Source organism: Pongo pygmaeus, chromosome 10, assembly GCF_028885625.2.
Source record: "Pongo pygmaeus isolate AG05252 chromosome 10, NHGRI_mPonPyg2-v2.0_pri, whole genome shotgun sequence".
NCBI classification, from domain to species: domain Eukaryota; kingdom Metazoa; phylum Chordata; class Mammalia; order Primates; family Hominidae; genus Pongo; species Pongo pygmaeus.
This window is the reverse complement of record NC_072383.2, coordinates 74,896,690-74,922,771: the sequence shown is the minus strand read 5'-3', so window position 1 is coordinate 74,922,771 and position 26,082 is coordinate 74,896,690. Positions and strand designations below refer to the sequence as shown.

General features: G+C 44.6%; 1 protein-coding gene across 6 annotated transcripts in view; it reads left to right on the top strand.

The window, feature by feature from the left end:
• Window positions 1-26,082, top strand: part of CSRP2 (cysteine and glycine rich protein 2) — a 57,574-nt gene that overhangs the window by 24,221 nt on the left and 7,271 nt on the right. Inside the window, exons 1-2 of one of the 6 annotated variants that reach the window (XM_054443371.2) lie at window positions 11,064-11,165; window positions 25,811-25,923. In XM_054443371.2, coding sequence (XP_054299346.1) covers window positions 25,812-25,923 — 112 coding nt within the window. In that variant the 5' untranslated portion in view covers window positions 11,064-11,165; window position 25,811. Of the gene's footprint in view, window positions 1-11,063; window positions 11,191-11,832; window positions 11,852-25,810; window positions 25,924-26,082 lie in introns of those variants that run through there. The other 5 variants (XM_054443369.2, XM_054443377.2, XM_054443374.1 and 2 more) reach the window with 5 other exon arrangements.

Sequence of the window (26,082 nt, the reverse complement as noted above, 5' to 3'; positions counted from 1 at the left end):
AACATTTCCTCCCAAGCTAAAGACTTCACAAAAGAAAATGTCTGAGACATAAATTTTATGTCTTAGGACACACAGAAAATTATAGAGGAAAAAAGTGCTGTGAATCACAATGATTCTCTTACAAGACTCTAAACTCGAGTTCTCCTTATTAACCCTTTCACACCCTGCTTAGGGATTTTTCTTCCGTAATTAGCAGATTTTACCCAGAATCTACTATATATGCCAGGTGGTGTGATAGTTAAAGAGGTTTTCAGTGTAAAGAAGCCAGTTCCCTGCCTGCGAGGAGCTCACAGCCAGCTCCCCAATTCACCTGCCTGCTCTCCCACGGGTGAACCACTGTGAACTACTGCAGCCTGACTGATCTGCCATGAATAGGTTTCAATAGTGTTCCCACCTAAAATGCCAACTCCATAAGGGCAGGTGTTTATCTTGCTCACCTTTATATTTGTGGAATACATATCTGTTGATTAAATGAACATTTTTAATAATGAATTTGAAAACAACCGCATGTTTAAATATAGTGGAATGCCTAAGAGTCATTAACACCATGAAATACTAGGCAGCAATGAAAATAGGATTAAATAATATTAAGTGGGAGAAACAGACAAGATAGCGCTATACCAACTATATCAGTTATGGACAATATTCTGAACTTGGCTTCTCTGGGTCTTTGCTCCCTGTATTTGGAATGGCTTTTCCCTGCCAATATCTGTTGATGCCATATCTCTTTAAGGCTCAGTTGAAGTACCACATCCTCCCTGAAGTATCAAGACTTCCACATCCCTCTGCCCTTAGAATCAACCTCTTTCTGTAGCATATGCTGGTAAGTCCCACCCTTATGCCTCCAACTTTACCTTCAGTACTTTGTCTTTGACTGAGGGCTTCCTCCACACCTGGGAGAGACTCCTCTGCTCACTTGCTTGACAGACCAAAAGCACTGACAAGTAATTCCCTCTAGAAAAGCCCCTGATGGAAGTTGGTAAATAAAGACCTCAGCCTCTTTGCTCCTTGGGTAGAATAACTCTAAGTTTGTCTCCATATTATTTCCCAGGTTCCTCAGGGGATTAAGCTCCAGGCAGCCACAGTGGCAACTGGCCTGACAACACACCCCCTATTGGCCACCTTCTCTTACTCTTCCCATCCCCCTGCCTCCCTAACCTCCCAAACCAAACTGCCTGCTCTTGCATCCTAGTATAAAGATCATCTCCCCATCTGAGCTCCTTTGTTCCCATATTATGTCCCACATTATCCTCTGTATTGCAGGGTTTTGTGAATGTCTTTGTTCTCCTAACTAAACTGCAAACTGTTTGAGAGCAGAAACCTTTGATTGCCGTATTCCTCAAAGCCTAACAATGTACATTGCACATAGCAGGTGCGTGAAAAAACTAGGCTTAATCAAACTGAGAATTTTTAGAAGAAAGACACTATAGAAATCCAACACCAAAATAGTTCACAGCATTCTATGTGGCATTAAATAATCGAATGATTTAAGCCAAGTTTTATGAATCATAATTATATATTGATTTCAAAATCTCATACACTACTGATCCAAGTTCAAAAAGAGACTTCAAGGTGAAGAATAGGTTGAATATATTTTAGCATTTTCTATTTGAAAAACATCAGCACCCATTGAGGGAATTTGAGCAGAGGAGACTTTAAGTGATTCGGTATCCCATAACATGGTATTCAAAGACCACTAGGGTCTAGTTCTTACCTCCTTTTCCAGCTTTATCTTTCATTCTGTTTCACTATTCCTGTGTATAAGATTGTGTGATCTTCATGCAAATAATCTGTAATTCAAATTTATCTTTGCTTATTAATCAAACTGGCTAATGCCGCTGTGGACTTCATAAGAAAATTATCATTGTTTTGATATGAGCAATGAGAGACATGAGATGAGAGGGTGAAAAGACTCCAAGGAGAAAAAAAGACCTCTCCAGATAATCTCCTGACATTATTGTATTGTCTGAGTCTCCATGAAGAAACTGATTCAAATGTCTAGAAGTTTGATAACATGATCTGAATTGGAATATCGTTTACTTGCCCTTTAAAGTTATTTTCAAGGTCTAATTCTGTGGCCTGTATTTTGAAGACAGACACCTTCAAGACACAAAAAGGCGGGGATATCACCTTTATGTCAGGTAAAATCATAGGCCAATAAATAATAAGCATCACTCTTAAGAAATTATACAAGTAATACTCATCCATGGCAGAAACATTGGTCAATACAGAGAACCAAAAAGAAGATAAAAACACAACAATCCTGATCAAAGCACTCCTAAAATTTTAGTGTACACTTTTCAGATTTTTTTATAGAGTATATTTTTACAGATAGAAAAATAGGCTCATGGTATACATATGATCCTTTTTTGATACTGAGTCTCACTCTGTCGCCTAGGCTGCAGTACAGTGGTGCAATCTCAGCTCACTGCAACCTCCGCCTCCTGGGTTCAAGCGATTCTCCAGCCTCAGCCTCCCAAGCAGCTGGGATTACAGGTGTGTGCCATCATGCCCAGGTTATTTTTGTGTTTTTAGTAGAGATGGGGTTTCACCATGTTGGCCAGGCTGGTCTCAAACTCCTGACCTCAGGTGATCTGCCCACCTCGGCCTCCCAAAGTGCTGGGATTACAGGTGTGAGCCACCGCGCCTGACCTGATCCCTCCCTGTTTGCACAGCAATGTAACATGATGTTGCAGACACTACACACAGGGTCACTTAACACCCGCTCACTCTTTGAACAAGGCTTCCTGTACTCCAGAGGCTAGACAGGCAAACATTTCTAAGACTCTCTTGCAGCTTGAGTTCCACACATAACATAGTTTCCACCAAGCCCTAATGGAAGATATCCTGAGCCAGATTTGGAAGGCAAATAAGCAGCACAAGGGGCTGGCATGGTCAAGGATGGCGGATCTAGTAGCTGAAGTAGGTCTACTCTCAGGCCCTAGCATAATAGATGTTAAGAGGCAAGTATAGGCATCAGCTGTGCCACTCTGGGGTCAGGCACTGATCCTGACTCTATAGCATCATTTTTCTCCTTGCTCCTCTTGTACTGTCTGTTATCTTCCACTAAGAACCCTGATGGATACATGTGAACACTTTCCTTGTCAAAAAAATATGTGACATAGAATTGCTACTAGTGGAATCATAGAATCCTAGAGCTGAATGGGACCTGAGTGATCAGCCAGACTTAGGAAAATTAAGCTTAAAGAAGTTAAATGACTGACCCGAGGCAAGACCACATGTACATCTCCACATTCCCACTCTGTATAAGGAATTTATACCAATATTATGTCCCAAAAAGGAGGTGGGACAAAATGGTGGCCTGGCTGTGCTCTAAGTTAGACTTTGGTATTTTTGTGTTAGCATAATGTAACATGCTCATCCATCATCTGGCAGGCTTTAGCCCCAAGAGGATCATCAAAATGTGATGCCCTTTAAATGTGTTTGCATCCTCTTGGCATCCACCTCATGCTGCTCCCCTACCTCCTCTCAGCAGAGGCCCCATCCCCAGCCCTGCTCCCCTGGTTCAAGACCAGCTCGGATTCTGCATGGTACTCTTACTAGTCTTAGACTTCATCTTAGTCAGCTATGCTGTGGAGGTCTCCTCAGATTGGAAAGATTTATGTTCGGTTTGCCCAAAGACTTGCTCCCAAGGAGCTATCAGTCCTTTAGTGTCTTTAAGCAAAGGTACTTTCTTCACTCTTCTAGTATAACAGGAAAGGATCATTGCTAAAAGGCCACATTCTGCAGTGGAAAGAGTGTGAGGTTTGGATCCAGACTGGATTTGAATCCCAGTTCTGCCACTTACTAGCTATGTGGCCTTGGACAAGTTATTCAATTTCCATGAGTTTCATTTCCCTCACATGTCAAATGGAAAGAAAGATAAGCACCTTACAAGGACAAGAAAACAATATTCCTACATGTTTAACATGCAAGGAACATTCAGTCAATAGTCATTGCTGTTTGGTTGAAACACATGTTGGCTTGAAGAAGAGCCAATGGCGTGTACTTTGACCCTTTCTCATTTATAGTTTTTCAGCTGAATTTGGATGGATGATCCCTCCACGATAACCCAATACCCTTTCACAGAGGATACAGATCACTTTGCAAGTCTGTGTGTGTGTATGTTTGTACATACACATATATGTACGTGTGTGTACTTATATATGTGTGCACACATACACACACACACCACACACATGGTATTTGAGCTCATACCCAGCCATTAACAGGTCAGTGGAGTTTGGTTCTGCCGTAGCACTCTGAACTCTTACAATTGAAGTGAACACAGGAACAAATAAATCAGCAGCTTGAGTCTTTTTTTGTTTGTTTGTTTGTTTTTTGAGACAGAGTCTCACTCCATTGCCCAGGCTGGAATGCAGCGGCTTAATCTTGGCTCACTGCAACCTCTGCCTTCCAGGTTCAAACAATTCTCATGCATCAGCCTCCTGAGTAGCTGGGACTATGTAGCTGGGACTACGGGCATGCACCACCACACCTGGCTAATTTTTGTGTTTTTAGTGGAGACAAGGTTTTGCCATGCTGGCCAGGCTGGTCTAGAACTTTTGGCCTCAAGTGACCCACCCGCCTCAGCCTCCCAAAGTAATAGCTTGAGTCTTTAAACATATAACATCATTTAAGAATTAGGTATGGGAATTAGGTTCCCACAATCTTTTTGAAACAGCATAAGTAAAAACTGTTTAAAATGAAATCTAAGCCAGCACTCCTTAAAAACATGTAAATACAGGATTTATACCAGCTTTTTTTTTTTAAAGGCATTAACCTTTTTCCCATAGCTTAACACTTTTCTCATGAGGTGAGAGCTACAGACGTGACAGTTTGTATTTTCTTTTACAAGAAAAGTTTTATTTTATGAATGATTTTTAATCCCGTATGTGAGGATTACACAAAAATCCTGGCAGGCATATGCCATAAATGATTAACTGCAAATCAATTATAGCATTATGTATTGTTTCCAGAATCTTGTTCTTGACGTCATTTCCCAGAGAAATACACACACACACACACATACACACACACACACTGTTTTAAGTGGAAATTTTTATGAGGTTTTCTCTGGAACTTGCTCAATGATCAAGATATATATATGGAAACATCATTAACTACATTTAAGATAAAATATACACTTAATTTTTAATTCCTGAATAAATGGATGGACGAGTATACATTCATTCATTCATTCATTCATTCATTCATTCATTTATTTTGAGACAGAGTCTTGCTCTGTCGCCTAGGCTGGAGTGCAGTGGCAGGATCTCGGCTCACCACAACCTCTGCCTCTCAGGTTCAAGCAATTCTCCTGCCTCGGCCTTTTGAATAGCTGGGACTACAGGTGCACATGACCAGGCCCAGCTAATTTTTGTATTTTTAATAGAGATGGGGTTTCACCATGTTGGCCAGGCTGCTCTCAAACTCCTGACCTTATGTGATCCACCTGCCTTGGCCTCCCAAAGTGCTAGGATTACAGGCGTGAGCCACTGTGCCCAGCCTACATTTATTTTTATGTAATCTTTAGCAAGAATTTTAGAATCTATGTAAAAGTTAGAAAGTAAACACATATATATGTATTTATAAAATGGTATATCTTATCACAAGTGAGATAATAAAAAACATTGTTTAACGCATCCTCTGTTGCTCACATTACAGTTTTTTAGGGGAGAAACTAAGCTTTCTAGTGGTGGTAGCTTTCAAAATTTCTCTCCATTTCTCATCAGAACAGTAGTTAGAGACAGAAGTTAACATTTCTGAGAAATTTCAGAAGTGTCATCCTTCTAAAATATTTCATTCTGTGCATGTACACACAATCATATGTTTACTCAATGTTGTCCAATTACCAAGAGGTCAAGTAGGGTAAGGACTGAAAAATGGCAATTGGGGGTTTGGCAATTAGGAACTCTCTGATGACCACAGTGAGAGTCTCAGGATCTCTGACGAGGTTGCAGTCAAAGTGTCAGCCAGGGCTGGAGTCATTTCAAAGCTTGACAGTACTGTACTGTAATATCTCCTTCCAAGCTCACTCATATTTTTGTTGGCAGAAGGCTTCAGCTCCTCTGGGACTGTTGGCCACAGGCCACTGTTCTTAACTGCTTGAGTGTCCTCCTGACATGGCAGCTGGCTTTCCCCATTGCAGTGATGAGACACACACACACACACACACACACACACATTGGCAGGATGTTGGAGATGGGGGGGGATGGATAAAAGAAAAGGGTGGGGAGAGAATGAGGAAAAAGTTGTCACAAAGCGTTTTTTGACTTAGTCTCAAAATCATGCACTTCATTCTATTTTCTAGAAGCAAGGCACTAAATCTAGCCCACACCCAAGGGGAAGGGCATGAATTAAATTCTACCTGTTGAAGGGGGGAGTAACAAAGAATCCATGGACATGATTTTAAGCCATCACAATCTGTTGGGAGTCCTAACTGCAAGTAACAGAAAATCCATCTCAAAATGGATTAAACAGCAATGGGGACTCATTGGCTCCCATAATGAAAAAGCCCTGCAGGTAGGTAAACTTGGTAAATACTTGTTCAGAGCTCTGTTTTCTCTGTCCTCCTGTTTATGTCAAGTCATCCTTGGCCAGGTTGCTAGCAAAAATGACTGCAACCACTCTAAGGCCTCCTCCATGCACATAGCACATTCCAGAATAGGCTAGCTGGGCTCTGACTCTGCACCCCAGTGGAGTTCTGAGATTCACTCTAATTGGATGGGCTTAGGTCACATGCTTACCATCCCCAAGCCAGGGCCTCAGATACCTTGACTGGATCCAGTGCTCCACCCTGAACCAGGACCATGAACTCACATGCCTGAAACCACACAGAGAGGAATGGATGCTAAAGAGGCAATCACAAATACCTACTACACGACTCAGGGATATTTATGTCAGCTTTTAAAAATATGGGGTGAGCAGAATTTTTCTCATTTGAAAGGAAAGAAAGCAATAGAGCCAGAAATTGAAGAGCAAGGGAGTACAGTCATGTGCCACATAAAGATTTTCAATCAACAACAGATCACAAATATGAGGGTGGTCCTGTAACACTACAATACTGTGTTTTTGCTGTACCTTTTCTATATTTAGATATGTTTAGATACACAAATATATTGTGTTGCCATTGCCTGTGGTGTTCTGTACAGTCACATGCTGTATAGGTTTGTAGCCCATGAGCAATAGGCTATACCATAGGCCATATGGTGTAGGTTTGTGTAAGTATACTCTACAATGTTGGCATAATGGTGAAATTGTCTCATGATGCATTTCTTATAACCTGTTCCCATCACTAAGTGGCACATGACTGTATAACTAAAAAATGCCAAAGAAATGGATCAAAAGCCTAGGCAGAGTGGACACTGTTGGTAGGGAGTGGGAGAACCATTTGCTCCTCCAAGATCAGGGACAGCAAGTACAAACATAGAAGAAAACATGGAAGCTTCGAGGCAAAGTGGAGGAAGGTTGAGGAAATGTTGGTGAGTGGCTGTGAATGTGAATGAAGGAAAAGAAGGTGATATCACCAGCTGAAAAAGAGGGAGAAAAGTGAGGTAAAGGAATTAAGGGGTTAAGATAAGATGGATAGAATATGCTGTCTGGGAGGTTAATGGTGTCTTTCTTGCTAGTAGAGCTAGAAAAACTCTGCTATAATATGAAAGCAGAAGCAGAGCTCGAAAAGATAGAAAGCTCTGGTTGAAAAGAAGAAATAAATAACATCATAATAGAAGATAATAGCACTGAATGAAAATAGTGCCTTCTGGAGAAAGAGAGTTAGGAAATGAAGCAAGTATAAGAAAGTAGGAGTTTATAGCAGGTTAAAAAAAAGCAACTATGACAAATATCAAGAATAAGATACTCTAATCTACCTTCCAACATTTAAGCATATATAACTTATATTATTCTTTTCTCTGTCAGATAATACATCACAGAGTATTAGGGTTAAGTATGAGTAATTTTTAATTCCCACAACTGCTGCTAAATCTTAGCTAAGAAATAAGGTAGAAAAACTGCTTCTTTTTGTGTTATTAAATGTGTAGGTTAGCAAAGTGCAAATTTTTTCCCTTTATTTCATACTAAAATCATTATAATAAGACATTCCTCTTCACTATAGCTTTCTTGCCTTCTGGGAAGAAAGCCTTGCCCTAAAATAAAGAGGCTTTGTGTTTAAATTCACATTCATCCGATTCAGGGTTTTGTTAAGAAAAAGGGGCATGAAATAGAAATAATAAAAATAGTTTTAAAATCTACGTTTGAAGCACAAGGTCAGGAAAAAAGGCAACAACCTTGGTTCAACTTGCCTTAGGACAGTGACCTTGAGAGAGGGCTTTGATTTGAAATTGGTTGATGAATTCCAGAGAATGGAGTTGTTACAAGTATAATACACGTTTTGAGTGGGAAAAAGAAACAGGCTGCTGGACACATTTAACCTTCGATTCTGCCTATTACAAGCTTGAAGGGGTCAAACAGACTAGGACCATGTGGACTTAAGGGTTTATCTTTCTCCTTGAGGACACATTTCTCCCACTATCCTTCTGCAGGCGCGCAGATACTTCCTACTGAAGACTCTTAATTGTTTTGGAAAACACTTCATACCTTCTTAATACCAAGCCCTCAAGAAGGCAACAAGAGTACTTAGCAAAGCACAATTTTCTTTCTTTCTTGAGAGGCAAAAAGGACATCAAGGTATCTTTGCTTATATAGATAACAAAGATACCTTTGCTATAACAACCATCAATTATTCAGTATTTACCATGTGCCAGGTGCTATGTCTGGCATTTTACATACATCATCCAATTTAATCCTCATAACAACACTACAAGATGTGTAGAATTATCTTTTTACAGATAAAGAAACAGATGCTTACAGGTCAAGTACTTAGCCCAAGCTTACAAAACTGATAGGTGGCAGAGCTGTATGTTGAAATCATGTGTGTTTGATTCCAAAGACCATACTCTTTCTTTTGCACCACTCTGTCTAAAAACTCTTAAATAATTTCTTCATGTTCATAACTAAAAGAGTCAACAGTTTAAATAGATGTTTAAAGAAAATAAATATTTTTTAAATGTTGATAAATACAAATACAGATTTGTTCAAAATCACATGTTGTATATCATCCGCAGACTCAGTGTGAAATACACGGAGACAAATACACACAGGGACAGACAGCAGAAATACTTTTAGGTCAGAAACAAGCCCAGTTTCTTTTTTGTTTTGTTTTGTTTTTTTGAGACGGAGTCTCCCTGTGTCACTCAGGCTGGAGTGCATTGGTGTGATCTCCGCTCACTGCAACCTCCACCTCCCAGGTTCAAGTGATTCTCCTGCCTCAGCCTCCAAGTAGCTGGGATTACAGACATGTGCCACCACGCCCGGCCAACAAGCCCAATTTCAAATGATAAGATGTGGCTATGGAATTTAGGGACAACATGAGCTTGACAGAAAGCAAACAGCTCAGGTTTGGAAGGCCCCTTCCACAAAGAGGCATTGAGAAGAACTCAGGGTAGGAGAGAAAGGGCAGTGGTTTGCTGCAGTGAGACTCACTGATACAGTTTCATTCAGTAGAAGCACTAGGCAAACTTATGCAAGAAAAAATAAATACTGTAAGCAGCTGAGCTAAAGCAAATGTAGAATCCGAGGGACTGAATTTTCCTGTTGTCCCGTGAGTCAAGTCACTTACACTAGCTGATATCATGGAAATAAGGATTGCCCATATTTAGAAAAGCTCACAGCAGGCAAGAATGCTTTCCAGACTCCTGCCACAGTATCAGGAGATGTCAATCACCACTATGTGTTTTTGGACAGTACTTGGTGGACAGAGAACAAGGCAGCTATAATGAGTTCATCCTGGATTGGACCCAGCATATAAAATAAAACAATAATAATATTATAAGTCGGTTCTGTACGTTGTCATCCGGATATGTGCTCCCTGCCCTCTCCCCAAGAGGGCATTTGGCAATGTCCAGAGACTTTTTGATTGTCACAACGTCGGGGGCGGGTTGCAACTGGCATCTAGTGGGTGGAGGCCTCCTACAATGCACAGGACAGCCCCCTACAATAAAGAATTATCCAGCCCAAGATGTCAATGGTGTGGAGAATGAGAAACTCTGGACCAGAGGAGGCAATAGCATTTATGGCGTGAGGGGGTTTTGGTCACTGACTTTTTTGAACTCCCCACTCGGCAAGTATCAGTTATCTGGGATCATTGCTTCTGGCAGGAGAGGTCATGAGGAGGCCTAGAATATGAACCAGATAGAGATTGCATTGTTTATTTTCCTTTCCATCTAAAACAATAAATCATCCTGTAGCTTAGGCATTAGGTCCCTTCGGATGTCACGGTATCCTTGTGCTTTTCTGACATCAACACATAGAAATGCCGGGCCCTGTGGCGCCCGGGGTTTCTGCCCAGGTTTAGGTTTCTTCCCCCTTAGCATCGCGTGGTGTGCCCTGGTGGAGCGGAAGAGCGAAACACTTTGGGAATGGGGCGTTTTCGTAACGTCATTTATTTAGTCTAGATGAGGAATTTTGCTCTTTAAGAATAAGAAGTTGTGGATTCCCAGAAGCTGGAAATCGGACGAGAGAATATGCGTTAACTAGGGAAGTTAATCACGTTGAGTTTACTGACAAGGACAAGGCAAGGGGGAGGTGGCGGAAAGCCCCGTTTGGCTGACTTTCTACTGTTGGAGCCTCCCGGCCCGTGACTGTCTCCGCGAAGAGGGGGATCGGCGCTCGCGGTGGACAGGTCCGACGCAGGGCGGCGGGGGCCACTTTCCAGCGGGACCGTCCCGCCGCCGGGCCTCCCTGGAGGGGAAGGAAGTCCCTCTCCAAGTCCCAGTGGCTTTTGGAACTGCCGGGTCCCTTTGGGAGGGAGCGGTCCCGGGACGTGGGAAGATGCCGGGCGGGCGGGAAGCTGCAGGAAGAGGCGGGCCTCCTGCCTTTTGTCTCCTGGTGGCTAGCCCGGAGCCAGGCCGAGGGCAGCCCGCCCGCTACACGCCCCAGCCGGGCAAGCGGCTCCGGGAATCCGGCGGGCGGGGCTGGGAGGAGGGCGGGGCGGACGCAGGCCGCGCCCACCGAGCGCTCTTTAAAAGGCACCGGCGCGCGCTTCGCCTGGGATCTCAGACTCCCTGGACCCTCCCTCCAGTCTAGTCTCGCTAGCTCCGCCTGCGGTACGTGCTCCCGCCTCCGACTCAAGTGAGTAGGGGAGGTGGGGCGGTTCCGCGGCGCCGCCAACCCCGGGGCGGGAGTTGCAGGGGGCTTCCACTGCTTCCCGGGGTCATGCTGCCGCCCGGCCGGCGCGCCCCGGTCTCCTCCGACATCCCCATCCCGGTCCGCATTTGTTCCCCTGCCAGCCTTCTCACCCCTGCGCCCCAGATTTTCCCTCTCTTATGCCCCAAGCACACCTGCCCTTGTCCCCGAGGCCGCCCAGGCCATGCCCTGGGATCCCAGGCCCGCGGGGCAGGTAAATAATCTTACGTGACCTTTAATTTCTCCATACTGGTGGAGGCGGGTCGTGAGTTTCGCGTTTCTGCTAATCCGCCTCTTAGCAGCCGTGGGTCCCCTCGTCCAGCGGCAGGCTTTCTCTGGGGTGGGGGTCGGAGTCTCAGGGCCCCCTCTGCCCGGAGTGTGGTGAGCACCGAGGGAGACCTTACTGAGTTTGGTCCCCTAGGGGTGGAATGGGGCTTCTACATCCCCCCGAGCCCAGGGTACTGCTCCTGCCGCCGTACCGGGCTCCTGGCATCCCCATTGTTTGGTGGTGTCTGCCCACCAAGCACCGAACCCCTCTATGTTGAAGGAACAGCAAGGAATGTCAGTCGCTTACTCCTAGCTTTTTCCAGAACTTTCTACGATTCAGGTACAAAGAAGAATGCAAGAATGCTTGGCTGTGAAATTATGCGACAGGTCCTGAGAATCACATTCTGGGTTCTCCAGAGCCAGATTCAGGAGCTCCACGTAGGCATCCCCTGGGGGCGGGGGGCGGGCTTTCTAAACCGGCGGATCCCTTTCCCCCTTTCTAAGCCAGGACATTTGTTAAACGATTTTTACTTAAATGGCTACCCAAAATGTTTAACCTGTTTTATTTGCAGTCTGCAAACCAAGCACATTTTCCCTTTATAAATGCTTTTCGGTACAGAATTTTTTTTTGGGGGGGGGGGGGCGGGGGCGGTTAGTAATTTTTTAACCCGGGCAGTGAAAATCGTCGTATTTAGTTCTTGACTTTTCCAATTAACCTGTTTTAAAACTCTCCTCATAAAATGCCAAGAATTCAAATAGGACAGCCACAAAGTTGGCTGTACTTTGACTCACGTTTTTCAAGAAAGAATTGGGTGATAGATTTTGAAAGGGAGAATCTAACATAATTTCGGAACTGCATGCCAAGCTATAAAGGATGTTGTGAAGTACTAAGTGGTCTCCCCCAATACTCCTGGGGTCATGGCTCTCGTCTGTTGTCACTGATACTTTGTCAGTATTTCTCTGGGTCTTTTCTCTTCTGCATTGTAGTTTTCTTTGCTCTTTTGGTTCTGTGTTACCTTTGAGACCAGACCTGCATCACATGAGTCTTTGAAACTCACAGTGCTTGCTTGGGTGCCTTGGACAATTGACTGAAAGAAGGAGCGAATAAGTTTGTGATTATAGGGAACAAAAATATAATTTGACTCACACAATAGGTATTTGTTTGCAGATTTGATCTAAAGTTCGTATCATAAATTTTTAATGCATTTCTCCAAATGTATTTAACAAATATGGATTGATACTGGTATAGGCTAAGTGCTGTGCTGAAAGCAGTACTTGCTGGAGGCCTGTCCTGATGAAATTGCAAAGTCACTTGGATTTGGGGGAGATTGAATTTTATCCTAAAACAGCAAGAATGTTGGTATAGAGTAGAGGGGACAGCAATAAATGAGGAGTTTTAGAAGCCTGAGTCCAGAGGCAACTCTGACACTAAATTGCTATAGTGATCTGGGTCTCTAATTTTCTTCTTTGTCAAAAGTGAGGTGAATCAAATGAACTCCAAAAGGGAGACCCCTATGGGAGAGGAGGCATGGCTGAAAGGGGGAGGAACGAAGCCAGGCAGGACCAAATTCACACGTCAACTCCAGTACCCATTGGTTTGATGCCCTTGGGCAAATTAACTTTACTCTTTGGCCTCAATACTTCATCATGTAAAGTGGGTATAGTGGCACATGCCTTGCAGGGTTGTTCATAAGGCCTGTTGATACTTGCACAAAGCCCAGCCCAGCCTGGGAGTAGTTCCTTGTAATTAGACAAAGTTGTGCACTTGGTTGAATATATGTGGGAAAAGGCTATCAGTGAAAGTCTGTTTCAGGAGAGAGCTGGCTCACACCTGAATAGTGTTTCCTAGACCTTGCCTGGAGGCCAGCTTTCTTCTCTGTGCAGATGTTCACAGGTTTCCTCAAGGCAACTTACCCTGACTGCCAGCATGCCATCCATTGGGTTCTGTTGGGTGGGGATCCCCAGACACCTCTGGGTCTTTGATTACCTAGGTGGGGTTTCTAACTGCTTTTATATCATGGCACTCCTGTAAGGCCTCCAGACCCCTTCTCAAAATGACGTAACATAAAGTATGTGGTACCAAGTTCGCCAACTCCCAGAATTAAAAGGAATTGTGGACTCTGGGTTAAGAATCCTGACTTAAGGGAATGTTTCTCAGTCTGGATAGTGGAGAAGCTGGGCACAATTTCTTTTTTTTATATTTTTTCCTCCTCAAATTCCTTTTTACCACAGGCACAATTTCTGATTGTTAAAAATTTTATTGTTGTAAGTCACAGAGGAAGAACTAATAGAAGTATATGGTGAATGATCTGGAAAGGATATCAGGTTCCTTGCTTTTTTGTTTACAATCTCATTGTGCCAACAGTACTATTAATTGTCTTCGACTAATAAGAACAGACACCATGTAATACATTAGGGCCAAATTACTTCCCAGTTCACTATAGGAAAGAGGGCTTCATGGTGATTTCACGGTACTTCCAAAAGAAAATAAGCAGAGAGAATTGAATCCTCATCCAGCACACAGCAGTACAGGAACTACTCAGCTTAAGAAGAACCTATGCCATAGCCATGGAGGTCGTTACTACATCTGTATTGCTACCAGTGGTTTAGTTTAGCAAAACATCAGTGAAATAATTTTGAATTGGAATTTTATTGGTATTCATTTTTAAGTTGAATTGGTAATTTTATTTTGGTTTCACAGTTATGAGTCATTTAATAGCTCTATGCCTCAGTTTCCCCACTCATAAAATGAGAATAGTGGTAGTGCTTACTTTAGTTGTTATGAGGATTAAATGAGGTAATATAAACATAAGTAAAGCATATATTAAGCTTTATAGAAGTATTTGTAATTATTATTACCTGTCATGTGGCAGACACTATTCTAGATGTTTTGCATATATTGTTTAATCTAAAAACTGCCTTATTGTATAAATAAGCATTGTCCCCATTTTTAAAATGAGAAAACTAGCAGGTCAAATGAACAACCTGTGATCATCTGGCAAATAAACAAGAGTCTCAGCATATATATCTAGGTCTGATTCCATGAAAAAATCATGCAAATATTAAATTGTTTGAATAATTAAATAACTTGTAGTTTTCCACAGATTGTGGATTGCTATGGCAGATGCTGGGGATCAGGGTTACTGAGCTTATAGCATAGTTGCATTTTAATTACAATATGGGATTTGGCAGATAGTGACTCAAATCTGTGTCGAATTTTGCTGCACTCTAAGTTGAAGACATGAGTGGTAGCAGAATACAGAAGTAGTAAGAATGGTGAGGCTGAGGTACACACAGGAGTGTTCACTAGATTAGAAGAGAGTTTTCCTTCAGTGGGGTTAGATTTAGGTTAGCAGAGAGGGGTAATAAAAAGCTTTTTGGTTGAAAGTAGCAGTTTGGGTGTGAGAGTGGTGCACAGAGACCACTTACTGTCCACTAGTTGGATGGAGAGGAAGGTGTATAATTTGTGTGTGTAATTTGGTAACTCAAGGATTGAGAATTCTCAGGTCATTTGAATAGTCTCAACCCTTAATGTTCTGTACCTGTCAGATATGGGAGTTTTGAGGAAAACTTGTGGTTCTGGAATCAAAACATGAGCCTGATTTGTTTCTTTGGAGATCTGTGACCTCAGCAAGTCACCCAACTCATCAGTCCCCATCCTTTTTGGCACCAGGGACCAGTTTTGTGGAAGATGGTTTTTCATGGATGGTGGGGGGATGGTTTTGGGATGAAATTTTGGAATGAAACTGTTCCATCTCAGATCATCAGGCATTAGATTCTCATAACGCGTGGGCACCTAGATCCCTCGCCTGCACAATTCACAATAGTGTTCCCGCTCCTATGAGAATCTAATGCCTCTGCCGATCTGACAGGAAGCAGAGCTCAGGTGGTAACGCTCGCTTACCCTCCACTCACCTCCTGCTGTGCAGCCTGGTTCCTAGCAGGCCACAGACCAGTAGCAAGTAGCCCAAATACAAAACACAGCCATCGGTCTGTGGCCTGGGGGTTGGGACCCTTGACCTAACTGACTGAACTTGGTATATTCAGGCCCCGAGTGCTCCTAAAGGAAAAGGAAGTCCGCCCATTTGTGGAGTACAGGCTCTTTGCCAGGTACTTTACAAACTTTATCTCATTAAATCTTTACAACCACCTATAAGATAGTTCTCATCCATTTCCAAGTTACCTCTGAGGAAGTTAAGGCTCAGAAGTTAAGGAAATTTAGCCAAGATCACATAGCTGATAACTAGCTTTGACAACCAGCTTGTATCTATCTGATTCTAAGCTCCGCATGTTTCTTTTATATCTGGCATGTCTAAAAAGTGGCATGTGTACTGCGGTTTCCATGGCAAAAATAATTAATCACAGTTCTCTTGATTGTAGAACCTGGACTGAATTTCAGAATCTTTCTCAATGTAGTTCCAGGAATCCACTATCAGTGGATCTGTAAGATGAAACTGTTTTGTCATGCCTGTGAAAGTAAACGGTGCAGACCTTCAAAAGCCCTTTTTGCATGCCTGTGTGTCATTTATTATATTGCTATTATTTGTCCACATGTTTTTACCACCACAGTAGAACTCTGTGCAAAACGGGCCTTTCCTTATGACCCATTTATCCTCAGCCCCTAACCCAGTACATGGCTTATGAAATATTGTTGAATTAATACATTTATATGAGAACTTCATAAACAGTAAAGCATTACACAGTGCTTAAAAGCTGCCTCTAGAGCGCCTCTGCCCGGCTGCCCCATCTGGGAAGTGAGGAGCGCCTCTGCCCGGCCGCCACCCCATATGGGAAGTGAGGAGCGCCTCTGCCTGTCCACTCCGTCTGGGAGGTGAGGAGCGCCTCTGCCCGGCCGTCACCCCGTCTGGGAGGAAGTGAGGAGCACCTCTGCCCGGCTGCCCCGTCTGGGAGATGAGGAGCACCTCTGCCCGGCCGCCCCGTCTGGGAGGTGAGGAGCGCCTCTGCCTGGCCGCCACCCCGTCTGGGAGGAAGTGAGGAGCGCCTCTGCCCAGCTGCCCCATCTGGGAAGTGAGGAGCGCCTCTGCCCGGCCGCCACCCCATGTGGGAAGTGAGGAGCGCCTCTGCCTGGCCACTCCGTCTGGGAGGTGAGGAGCGCCTCTGCCCGGCCGCCCCGTCTGGGAGGTGAGGAGTGCCTCTGCCCGGCCGCCACCCCGTCTGGGAGGAAGTGAGGAGCGCCTCTGCCCAGCTGCCCCATCTGGGAAGTGAGGAGCGCCTCTGCCCGGCCGCCACCCCATATGGGAAGTGAGGAGCGCCTCTGCCTGGCCACTCCGTCTGGGAGGTGAGGAGCGCCTCTGCCCGGCCGCCCCGTCTGGGAGGTGAGGAGTGCCTCTGCCCGGCCGCCACCCCGTCTGGGAGGAAGTGAGGAGCACCTCTGCCCGGCCGCCCCCTCTGGGAAGTGAGGAGCGCCTCTGCCTGGCCGCCACCCCGTCTGGGAGGAAGTGAGGAGCGCCTCTGCCCGGCTGCCACCCGGTCTGGGAGGAAGTGAGGAGCGCCTCTGCCTGGCTGCCCCATCTGGGAAGGGAGGAGCGCCTCTGCCCGGCCGCCCTGTCTGGGAGGTGAGGAGCGCCTCTGCCTGGCCGCTACCCCGTCTGGGAGGAAGTGAGGAGCGTCTCTGCCCGGCCGCCCCGTCTGGGAAGTGAGGAGCGCCTCTGCCCGGCCGCCCAGTCTGGGAAGTGAGGAGCGCCTCTGCCCGGCCGCCCCCTCTGGGAAGTGAGGAGCGCCTCTGCTCGGCCGCCCCGTCTGGGAAGTGAGGAGCGCCTCTGCCCGGCCGCCCCGTCTGGGAGGTGAGGAGCGCCTCTGCCCGGCTGCCACCCGGTCTGGGAGGAAGTGAGGAGCGCCTCTTCCCCGGGCGGCCACGTCTGGGAAGTGAGGAGCGCCTCTGCCCGGGCGGCCCCGTCTGGGAAGCGAGGAGCGCCTCTGCCCGGGCGGCCATGTCTGGGAAGCGAGGAGCGCCTCTGCCCGGCCGCCCTGTCTGGGAGGTGAGGAGCGCCTCTGCCCGGCTGCCCTGTCTGGGAGGTGTACCCAACAGCTCCGAAGAGACAGCGACCATCGGGAGCGGGCCATGAGGACGATGGCGGTTTTGTTGAAAAGAAGGGGGGGAAGTGTGGGGAAAGGAAGGAGAGATCAGATTGTTGCTGTGTCTGTGTAGAAAGAGGTGGGCATAGGAGACTCCATTTTGTTCTGACTAGGAGAAATTCTTCTGCCTTGGGATGCTGTTGATCTATGGCCTTTCCCCCAGCCCCATGCTCTCTGAAACATATGCTGTGTCAACTCAGGGTTAAATGGATTAAGGGCGGTGCAAGATGTGCTTTGTTAAACAGATGCTGGAAGGCAGCATGCTCTTTAAGAGTCATCACCACTCCCTAATCTCAAGTACCCAGGGACACAAACACTGCAGAAGGCCGCAGGGTCCTCTGCCTAGGAAAACCAGAGACCTTTGTTCATGTGTTTATCTCCTGACCTTCTCTCCACTATTATCCTATGACCCTCCCATATCCCCCTCTCCAAGAAACACCCAAGAATCATCAATAAATAGTTCATAAATTAAAAAAAAGAAAAAAAAAAAAGCTGCCTCTACCCTAGAAAATTACTTGAGATACAGAAATGAAGTTAGCTGGATGGAACAGAGGTAAGGCAGTTGCCTTGATGGGGAGGGTTTGGGGGATAAGGAAGGAATAGATATGTGAGATGGTAGGGCAAGATGAGTATTGATAACAAAGGTTAGAACATTGCTAAATATTGATACTATCATTTGAGTCCCTACTATGCAAGCGTTATCTCATCTATAACTCTATAAAGATGGTACTGTTCTTAACTCTCTAGAAAAGCTACTGTTGCCCTAAGTTTACAGATGAGAGAAATGACACTTCGTGGACTCCAAACGCGTGTTCTTACTTTGCCCTTATGCTGAACTGACTTAAAGGCCAGGTTGAGGATTTGGCTTCAGTAGAGGAGCCAAATGGAGTATGGAGCTGATCACTAAGACATGAAGAGCTCATCCTTGGTTCAGTGGTATTCACTTCCGTAAGAGAAGTAGACTAAGTAGGTAATTGGGGTAACAGAAGAAAAAATTTGTAGAACAGGCATCAACTGAAAGCTTAATTTCCAATTAACTACAGCTGTCAAATCCTGGCCTTGCTAAAAAGTCATCGTAACTAGGGACAGTGCTACTAACTTACATTCTTTAACAAGTGACTCCCCCTGGATGTGGCTCAAGATGAGACTGTATTTTATAATAAATTCTCCTTTAGGGGAAATTGGATTATAGTCAGGTTCTAGTGTAATAACAAGGCCCTACATGTAGTAATAAAATGTCAAAGCTTCTGGAGGCATTTAGAATCTGGGTAAATATAGAATATAGACTAATTCAATCCAAACTTTTAGTTTCAGAGCAGATAACTTAAACTTTAAATGGTAACATATAGATTTGAGTTTCATAGATTCAAGTCATTCCGATTCTAAAGTAAGACAGTAAATGCGGCACTAATGGTATGAGAATGGCCCAGGTAGTCAGCTCTTGATTATGATACAGCTCTGATGAGTGCAGGAACACAAGGGTTCTTGGTCCTGCCGCCGGTTTAGATAAAACGACACAGACACACGTGGAGTGGTTTTAAGTAGTGGAGAGTTTAATGAGCAAGAAGGAAGGGAGAAGACAGAAGGAAGAAGCTCCCCGGTACAGAGACAGAGTCAGGGGGGCTCCAAAGCCCAAAGAGGAGGGCCCCACCTGCTATGGATACCAGCCTGGTATATATGCAAAGACTGGAGGAGGCAATGTCTGATTTACATAGGGCTTAGGGGATTGGTTTGACCAGGCATGTTATTCACGTAGCCCAAGAAAAAGCTGGCCCTCACACCCTAGCTTTTTAGTATGCACATGCAGGGCGCCATGATGTTCCACACACGTGGGGATATGTGGAGGCAGCCCTGTCAACAGGCACACGTGGGGCATTTGCATGGCCCACATGGCCTGCATTTGCATATCAAAGGTTGCCGGCCTGGCTCTAAGAGCCAGGGCTTTACAAGAAACTTTTCCAGAGATGCTTTAAAAAATGAAAACTTCCCAAGGACCCCTTTTCCTCTCTATCTGCCTAAAATAATTTCTTAATAACTCCTACCACAGTTATCTAGAGAATGAGCTAACTGTACCATAAGACGACTCAGACTTAGACTATATCAGTTTTTCCCCATGGGTGAGTCTTATGAATTTTGGGTGGCATCTTAGGCTAAGGAGAGGCAGCTAGGAGAAATTGCACATAGGTGTCCAGATATAAATCACGTTGTAACATGTAATACAGTGGATAAATCCTAGTGCTGGAACTCTTTCAGACACGGAAAAACAAGGAACAAGACTGAGAAACAGAATTTGCCCTATTTTATCAGATGTAAAGTGGGATTTTATTTTTGCTTTTACCATTCTGTAAATTAATGCCTAGGATTTGGGAAAGGCATGCAGCCCAGATTGCTTAGTGCAAATCCAGTTTGCTGTGATTAATGGCAGCTGTAGTGGAGTAGTGCGGCCAAAGGCTTGTAAGAAAAATGAAGACTTGCTTTTTTTTTTTTTTTTTTATGCACAGCAATGCCAAGAGTGACAGAAATGGAAGATCATCATACTTCTTCCAGCCAAATTCAGGAAATGTCCATTAGAGGTTCAGCCTAAAAGTGAAAATTAGAACTTCGTTTCTTTTTTTTTTTGAGTTGGAGTCTCGCTCTTTCACCCAGGCCGGACTGCAGTGGCGCTATCTCGGCTCACTGCAAGCTCCGTTTCCTGGGTTCACGCCATTTTCCTGCCTCAGCCTCTCGAGTAGCTGGGACTACAGGCACCCGCCACCGCGCCCGGCTAATTTTTTGTATTTTTAGTAGAGACGGGGTTTCACCATGTTAGCCAGGATGGTCTCGACCTCCTGACCTCGTGATCTGCCTGCCTCGGCCACCCAAAGTGTTGGGATAACAGGCGTGAGCCACCGCTCCCGGCTTGAACTTCGTTTCTTAGACAGTCACCACCATATGTGAAACTGTTGCTTTACTTTGGAGTGCATTTTAATGTCCCCAAAAAAGAAGGTTTATAGTGACCAGTCAGCTCAGTTTTTTCCTTACCTTGTTTGTTGCTCTGCAGCTATGTTCTAGGTGCTGGTTGGTGAGTTTTCCTACTAGAGTACTGATAGCAGGCTGGATAGAGTGAGATGTCCCCTCTGTCTTCAAGCTGACAGCTACTGGATTCCTGCCAAGGCATTTGCTTACCTTATCTTCCCTTTACAATATTTCTGTGGGTAGAGAGAGCTACCTATCCCCATTTTTAGCTTGAGAAAATGAAGTCCAAGGTTGCGCAGCTATTATAACAGTGGAGTTAATCCAGGTGTGTTTAAACCAGTCAATCAACTTACTCTCCCTCCTTCCATTATGAAATATTTCAGACATACAAAGTAGAGAACAATGTAAGGAATATTCAACTATCACCATCCACTTTTTTTTTTTTTTTTTTTTTTTTTTTTTGAGACAGGGTCATCTTGCTGTGTTGCCCAGGCTGGAGTGCAGTGGTGCGATCATAGCTCACTGTAGCCTTGACATTCCTGGCACAAGCAATCCTCCCACTTCAGCTTCCCAAGTAGCTGGGACGAGAGGTGTGTGCCACCATGCCTGGCTAATTTCTTTTTAAATTTGTTTTAAATATAGGTAATATAGGGTCTCCCTAAATTACAAATTCCAAAGTGTTGGGATTACAGGCATGAGCCACCACACCTGGCTCCCTAACCGTCTTAAAAAAAAATATATATATAAATCCAACTGAAGCTTTCTGACAATGTTCTTTATGTTACATCATTTCCCTCTATCACAGAAAAGGTTATTCAGATATCCTTAGGAAAGCCCTTAAACTGGATAGAACTGCAATGTTTTGATATATGCAAATACTCTGGTAGATGGTGTGGAGAATACAGAGATGTGGTCCCCACCCTCAAGGGACCAGAAACTTATTGCACAGTAAGTTGAATGCTGTGGAACTTTGATAGGTATTTCCTGAAAAGCTGACACATTTACATTTGGCTGGTGCAGTTAACTTAGAATAAGTATGTTTAAAGAAACCCTGAATTACATAAAGAAAGGGAAGATATTCCTTCTTTCTTAAAAATCCAGGCTGTTCTTCAATGGTATGGAAGAGAATAACAAGGTTATTAGTTGGGTTTTCCTTTTAATGTATTTTTAAGTGTTATTCAAAGACAGCCTAGTCTAGCCTCAGTCGTGATAGCAATCTGGCTCCTTACTGGTGATTGCTCCAAAGTAAATATGTGTGAAAATGAAAAATACCAAGTTGGTATTAACAGTTCATTTTCTAATATGAGAAATGTTTCAATGATAGAAATGCCTCGACAACAACAAAGTATTTTAAGAACCACTTGATACTTGGGATCCAATATAAGTAATTGTAGTGTCATTACCTGGAGGCCTGGATTTGACCTTTGGTTCTGCAGGAATCATGAGGGAGCTTCCAGCAGATGTCTGTTGCATCCATGAGCATTCAGAATACAGGTAACTTTGGAGGCAAGGGGCAAGGTCAGTTTCTCTAACTGTGCTACAAACACGGGTCAGTGCAGGCTGTTGGAACCAAGGCTTTATGTCTTAGGTTTTACTGCCAGGCTTATGTTTCACTCTGGATTTAAACAATGGAGTGCCTGTCTCCAGGGAGGAGAATAAAAGATTTATGCAGCTACAAAAGGAAAGCTTGTAAACATGTCCTATTGTTGCAAGATACTGATCCTATGTGGATGCCTTCACGGTAAGCCTGGTAACATTTGTGGACCCTTGGAATGACTTTGTTCCTGTCTGGTTAAGAGAAGTTGGCTTTTTGCAAATTCAGACTTACATTTTAGTGATAACAAGCCATACCAGTCAGGGGTGTGTGTGTGTGTGTGTGTGTGTGTGTGTGTGTGTGTGTGTGTGTGTGTGTGTGTGTGTGTGTGTGTGTGTGTGTGTGTGTGTGTGTGTGTGTGTGTGTGTGTGTGTGTGTGTGTGTGTGTGTGTGTGTGTGTGTGTGTGTTTTAAGGAACAGGAGCTCCAATTCCAAATGACTTAAGAAAGGAATTTATTGGCTCATAACTGAGACATGCAGGATAAGATAAGGCACAGCTGATTGGCCATGACTGAGTCACATGCCCAGCCTTGGAGTTGGGGGTTGCTATGGTTTGAGTGTTTTTGTCCCCTCTGAGAATCATGTTAAAACTTAATTCCCAATGCAACAACGTTGGGAGTTGGGCCTAATGGGAGATGTTTAGGTCATGAGGGATCCACTCTCTTGAATGGATTAGTACCACCCTAAAAAGGCCTGGTGGGAGCAGGTTCACCCTCTTCTGCTCTTCTGCCACGTAAGGTACAGTGTTCCTGGCCTCCAGAGGATGCCGCATTGGAGGCACCATTTTGCAGCAGAGATGGGGCCCCTAGCAGACACTAAACCTGCCATACCTTGATCTTGGACTTCCCAGCCTTCAAATCTTTATATTCTCAGTCTGTTCTTTATAAATTACCCAGTCTCTGGTATACAGTTATAGCAACACAAAACAGACTAAGATAGAGGTAGAGTCAGTACCATCTAAAACCAGTGCTTTTCTTTTTTTTTTTTCTTTTGAGACGGAGTCTCACTCTGTCGCCCAGGCTGGAATGCAGTGGCACAATCTCGGCTCACTGCAAGCTCCGCCTCCCAGGTTCACGCCATTCTCCTGCCTCAGCCTCCTGAGTAGCTGGGACTACAGGCCTCCACCACCGCGCCTGGCTAATTTTTTGTATTTTTAGTAGAGACGGGGTTTCACTATGGTCTCGATCTCCTGACCTCGTGATCCACCTGCCTCGGCCTCCCAAAGTGCTGGGATTACAGGCTTGAGCCACCACGCCCAGCCAAACCAGTGCTTTTCAAATCATCTATGGTAAATGTATTAGTCTGTTCTCATACTGCTAATAAAGACATACCTGAGACTGGGTAATTTATAAAGGAAAGAGGTTTAATTGACTCACAGTTCCACATGGTTGGGGAAACTTCACAATTATGGCAGAAGGTGAATGAGGAGCAAAGTCACATTTCACATGGCAGCAGGCAAGAGAGCGCGTGCAGGGGAACTCCCCTTTATAAAACCATCAGATCTTGTGAGACTTATTCACTATCATGAGACCAGCACGCGAAAGACCCGCCCCAGGATTCAGTTACCTCCCACCATGTCCCTCCCACAACACATGGGAATTATGGGAGCTACAATTCAAGATGAGATTTGGGTGGGGACACAGCCAAACCATATCAGTAAAGGACTGTTATTTTTAATTTCCAAGTACAGACTGATGACTCTGTTCAACAAGATGAGTTCACTGATCTTCTCTTAGTTTTTGTGGCATAAAAGTTTCTAAATGCTTACCTGAATTTTGTCTCAAATTGGTAACAAGAATAGTGGCCCATCCATCACCAGGAGACCACATTTTAATAAGCACTTCTCTAAACCACATGGTCTAAGAAAGAGATGGCTGCTTTCCCGGAAGACAGTCTAGGGAAGGTATCACCAGAAGAGAGGCAAGAGAATACTGAGTGCCGGAAAGTTCCCCACCACAATAATCAACTCCATTAATCTTTCTTTTGGAAAGGCCTCATCTTTGTGTTCAGGAAGTCGTCAGGTTCTGGATCACCTTAATGGGGTAGGATGAGAATTTCCCACATCCCTTTTGATTTTAAGGTTTGGAGACTCTTTAATCTTTTCTACTTAGCAGCACTCTGTTTCCCTTCTCTTTCTAGCCAGGTTTGGGTTAGTAAGAGGCCTCGGCCTTATTAGCCACCTGTTTCCTAGAGAGGCAAGCAGTCTATGGAAGGAGACCTAGCAGGCAGGGGCTGCAAATGCCACTCTCCAGAGGGAAGCTCAAAAAAGATGATGGGGAAAGGGGAATTAATCGCTTGGGTTTTTAGATACCACTCAGGGCAGGGCAGACATAACATGTCTTCTTAGCAAGACAACTTTCTGTACTGGTTAAGGCATCTGAGGAAGCTGGCCATTCAGAACCAGGCTTTTTTTTTTTTAGTCACAGTCTCGCTCTTTCGCCCAGGCTGGAGTGCTGTGGTACAACCTTGGCTCAGTGCAACCTCCGCTTCCTGGTTCAAGCAATTCTCCTGCCTCAGCCTGCCAAGTAGCTGGGATTGCAGGCATCTGCCACCACACCCAGTTAATCTTTTTTTTTTTTTTTTTAATTTAGTAGAGATGGGGTTTCGCTATGTTGGTCAGGCTGGTCTCAAACTCCTGACCTCAGGTGATCCACCCACCTCGGCCTCCCAAAGTGCTGGGATTACAGGCGTGAGCCACCATGCCCAGACAGAACCAGGCATTTTAAAGTGGTCGAGGCAGACCAATTTGTTGAGAAGAGAGATGAGAAAATGTTGGCCCTACATGACAGCGAGACACCCTAGGATCTGTACTTCCAGCTTGCCCTTTACAGCAGGCCATACTATTCAGAGGCTATTCCTGCATGCTCAGCAAACAGTTCAGTTGGTAGGAAGGGAACTTGTAGCAGATTGTGTATGGCCTGACTGACTTGTCAAAGAGGAAAACCCAACTGCTGGCTGCACTAGTGGGCCTTGGGGTTAGTGAAGCATAGAAACTTAAGCCGGAGCCATCTGGATGGGCGTTTGTTGTGGTTACGGCAAAAGTTCCGTGCATGCAGTTGTACGAGTCACAGACACAGCTATTTACCCTACAATCGTGTAATTTCGGCAAACAAATATAAAACTTGTTCTTGCAGGGCAACACACTTTCTTCCCTAGAAAGCATGTCATAGCTAATATATGTTAAACGTTAAGAATTTAGTGTTGTTACAATGAATTAAACATGTAATGAAAACCTCCACCCAAGGGTAAGATCTTCAGCTGGGTTAAAAAAAAAATGTTTATTAAAAATGGGCATATTAGGGAGGGGGACAAGGCTTGCCATTCCCCTCCCCACGCTTCTTTCATAACTCCTGTGGATTCTAATGGCATAACTTGTTTTGTGCCTGGTGACCTGTACTGTTGTATTGAATGCAGGTCCTTTGTCTGGCAGGAAAAAAAAAAAATCTTGTGCACGACAAGCCAGTTTCCTAATGAAAGAGTTGTGATTTGGGAGAGGAGATGAAGTTATTTTGGAGGAACGCAGGCCTTTGAAAGATGTGGTTAGAGAGGTTCATAAAGAAACAAAAATCTGCAGCTGTCCCTGGGCTTAAACAGCCCTCTAGGGAGCCGTACAACCAGCACAGGGACATTCTAATGAATCCTTTATTCCTTCAGAATGCCTGTCTGGGGAGGTGGAAACAAGTGTGGGGCCTGTGGGAGGACCGTGTACCACGCAGAAGAGGTGCAGTGTGATGGCAGGAGCTTCCACCGCTGCTGCTTTCTCTGCAGTAAGTAGCTCCACGTGCTCCACCTTTGACGGAATTTGTATGTACAGAGCTTCAATATGCCTATTTAAGGAAAAATTGTGGTTTTGCCAACAAAGATCATTTTGAAAGCACGAATGGTTTTTACCTGTCTTCTTAGATGTTGTAAATGCTGAGCCTAGC